This window comes from Abrus precatorius, unplaced genomic scaffold (genome assembly GCF_003935025.1).
Source record: "Abrus precatorius isolate BTA unplaced genomic scaffold, Abrus_2018 Scaffold4, whole genome shotgun sequence".
In the NCBI taxonomy this organism is placed as follows: domain Eukaryota; kingdom Viridiplantae; phylum Streptophyta; class Magnoliopsida; order Fabales; family Fabaceae; genus Abrus; species Abrus precatorius.
In genome coordinates, this window is record NW_020874384.1 from 12,325,323 (window position 1) to 12,328,501 (window position 3,179).

At 29.3% G+C, this 3,179-nt stretch overlaps 1 protein-coding gene across 2 annotated transcripts; it reads right to left on the bottom strand.

Moving 5' to 3' along the window:
- Positions 1 to 1,343: 1,343 nt before the first annotated feature.
- On the bottom strand, positions 1,344 to 2,580 carry LOC113864569 (probable glutathione S-transferase). Of its 2 annotated transcripts, none has more exons than XM_027498430.1 (2): positions 2,213 to 2,580; positions 1,344 to 1,775 (listed from the first exon to the last, which is right to left on the bottom strand). In XM_027498430.1, exons 1-2 carry the CDS (start codon positions 2,525 to 2,527, stop codon positions 1,431 to 1,433), a joined length of 660 nt encoding a protein of 219 aa, XP_027354231.1. In that variant the 5' UTR covers positions 2,528 to 2,580; the 3' UTR covers positions 1,344 to 1,430. The 2 variants fall into 2 exon arrangements, with proteins under 2 accessions (XP_027354231.1, XP_027354232.1); XM_027498431.1 differs by having other exon boundaries at positions 1,344 to 1,755; positions 2,202 to 2,580.
- Between the last annotated feature and the right edge of the window lie 599 nt (positions 2,581 to 3,179).

The following is a 3,179-nucleotide window of genomic DNA, read 5'->3' on the forward strand; positions in this document are numbered from 1 at the left end:
ATATATATATATATATATATATAAACTATTTGGGTTTAAAAAGAAGAATATGTTACATATAAAAATGATAATAAAAATCAAATTCAAATTCATTATCAAAACAAGTTACAAAAGATGATTTAATAACTGAACAATGTAATTGCATATAAATGTAGTTATAAAAAATTCTATAAGAAGTTGTATTTGAGAATTAGGTAAAAAATTATTTTTATGTTATATCATTGGTACTTTAAAAAGATTATTTTAAGATATTATCAAAACAAGTTTGTTAATTTGTTATTAAGGTAATACATCCGAGGGTTGTATTTAAGTTTTATTTATAAAATAGATAAACTAACGTAATTGCATTTAGAAGTTCAAGCAAATTTAACACTAATCTTTTAAGTGAAAAAATAACACTTGAAATTCAATTCACATTCTCACACTATAATATTATATTTATAATGAATAAAAAAAAATTACATAAATTCTCAAATATTATTTCTCATAATAATTTCTATAACTATATTAAATTACTATGACATTGTTTAAAACTAATAAATCATTATTTGTAATATGTCATGAATCATTACCAAAAATTTTAACTTGCATTGATGGTGAGCTTTATTTTGATTTTTATATATAACAACTTTGTTTTTTATTTTGATCCTTATAATTTCAATTTTTAGATAAGAACTAAAATAAATAAAAAAGTTATGTATAAAGAACACAATAAGAGTAATGTGTTGTGTATAGAAATTAAAATTAAAAAAATATATTTAAATCTGAAATAACAGTTTTATAACAAGGTTAATGTAAAAAAAATTATTTAATAATTTATTGATATTTAAAAAATCAAATAAAAATACAAAATTTGTACGAAGACTTAAATAGTATTTAATTCTAAAAATGTTAAGCACTTGGGCTTTGAAGACCATTTAGGAGCTCGATGCAAAGTGTGTGGCAGTTGAAATTGTTTTGATGTTACATGAATTCAGAAAGTCAATTCCAATATTTTAGTCTAGAGATACCTAAGCTTCTGTCCCAACACCTTGAGTCACATGGGTAGCTGGATTATAAAAATTTTTATTCCAAGGAACTTCATTTGGTAGTTACTGAATCTGAAACCCATTGCATTGCACCTGTTAATGTGATCTATATCCAGAGTTAATAATTGTTGAGCATGTATAAAGATTTTAAATTTATCTGGTATATGCATGTAAGAAATAGGTATAGAAGTGTAAGTTTTGCTAGAGACTAGGCCTTGTGAAAAACATTATTCAAAGCCCAGAAATTTTCAGAACTAGATCTGACATTTTATGCATAAGAATTGAGAAATGTTGAAGCCATAAGAAAGCTCCTGTTTAATTTTCAAGCACAAACAGAAATTATTGTAGATGCAAACCCATAGTCATCATCAAAGGAAGATTCAAATTACACAAAGTGCCTTTTCAGTCTAACTTAAGGCTCTTTCTATAGTTAACAACAAAGTCATAGACATCCTTCTCATCAGCAACAGATTTGGAAACACTCTCCCTCTGGTTGCACCTCTTTGCCCAAGCAATTAGCTTAGGACACTCTGCCTCCACTTTGAAGTTGCCAAGTGCTTCATAAGTATAAAACCAGCTATGAAAAGGGATTAGAGCAATGTCAACAAACCCAAATGTGTCACCCCCAAAATAAGGCTTGTCTCCAAGAACCTTCTCCAATTCTTTCAACCCCTCCACTAACTCCTTCTTTGCCTCTTCAATTCCATCTCTCTTTCCACCCCATATCCTTCCCCCAACATCACCAACCTGCATTTTTTAACACATGAGATGAATTTAACACATTTTTTAACCCACATGCCTTCAATAATAATAATGAAACCCATGGATATTGACTATTAAGCATATGAACACAATAACTTCCTGTTTAAATTTTACTTGAAGACGGAAAACACTTATATAGGTTCCTTATATTATTGTTACTAAGCTCTCAATTTAAACATAGGCAAATGGATTTTGCTTATGATTCTGCTGTACATGCTTAATTGAGGTTATTTAATGGGATGGTGTTAAGCTTTTTCCTAGAAAGTAATTACCCATCTTCTTGTTCAATTCATTAATAAATATTAATCCATTGAGGAGTAAAACAATTTAAGGGAAGGACAAAACTTTGAATGAAGAGATATCAAGTATAGAGCAATTAAATGTTGAAATCATTGAATTTAGCACCAAAACATGGCACCTACCTTCTTGTTGACAAAATCAGCCCAGAACCTAGCTTGAGCCCTCTCATAAGGGTCTGAGGGTAGCAAAGGAGCTTTCTCCTTCCAAACCTCATCAATATACTCAACAATTATGATGGACTCACAAATGGGTTTTCCATTATGGATGAGAACTGGGATCTTCTTGTGAATTGGGTTCATTTCCAAAAGCAATTGACTTTTGTTCGTTAGATCCTCTTCCCTGTACTCATACTTGATCTCTTTTTCAGCCAGTGCTATCCTTGCTCTCATGCCAAACATACTGAGCCAGTCATCCAACAAAATCAAATCTTCTGCCATTTTCAGCAAGACCTTCAGCTTCAGAGGATATGATGCTTTTGAGATTCACAAAGAAATTATCGAACTTTATAGAACTTGTTCAAAGTCAGATCGGCTTATTTGTCTTTATGTATATTTTCAATTATTCATACAGTCGTGTTTTAATAAGCCTTAGCCTAGTCATTTTGTGTGTACATTTTTTCAATGAATACCATTGGACCCACACATGGATACCAACAAATCTTTATGTAAAACTTGGATCGTTCGCAATACAAAAGATCATTTGCTTGTATCAATAGAAAGCGCGAAAATTTATGAATTATATATCGATAATAAAAAAATATTTAAAGAAATCAAGACTGGTAGGAGAAAAACTTTCGATGTCAATTTATTTCAACCTTTGTTGTTATTGTAAATTTATTTTAGGTAATAGATCTTCTGTAAGTAAATTAATGCATCAATCAGTATTAATAATAAAGTTCTTTTAAATTAAACTTAACAAGTAACTCTGTTAACATCATCAATAAGTTACTATGGTGATCATCATTTGTATCAGTTTGTTAATATACAGTGATCTTTAATAAAGGTTAAGTTACTGTCTAAAAACTATTTCAACTTCGTACATAATTTTCCTGAACATGATCCTTAAAGAAGCACATCAAGCATTTACTTT

Bases quoted from the DNA above. Each gene is read 5' to 3' on its own strand.
- LOC113864569 (XM_027498430.1), bottom strand. From the start codon at position 2,527: ATGGCAGAAGATTTGATTTTGTTGGATGACTGGCTCAGTATGTTTGGC. The intron at 1,776-2,212 runs GTAGGTGCCATG...TAAAAAATGCAG, and splicing joins CTGATTTTGTCAACAAGAAG to GTTGGTGATGTTGGGGGAAG.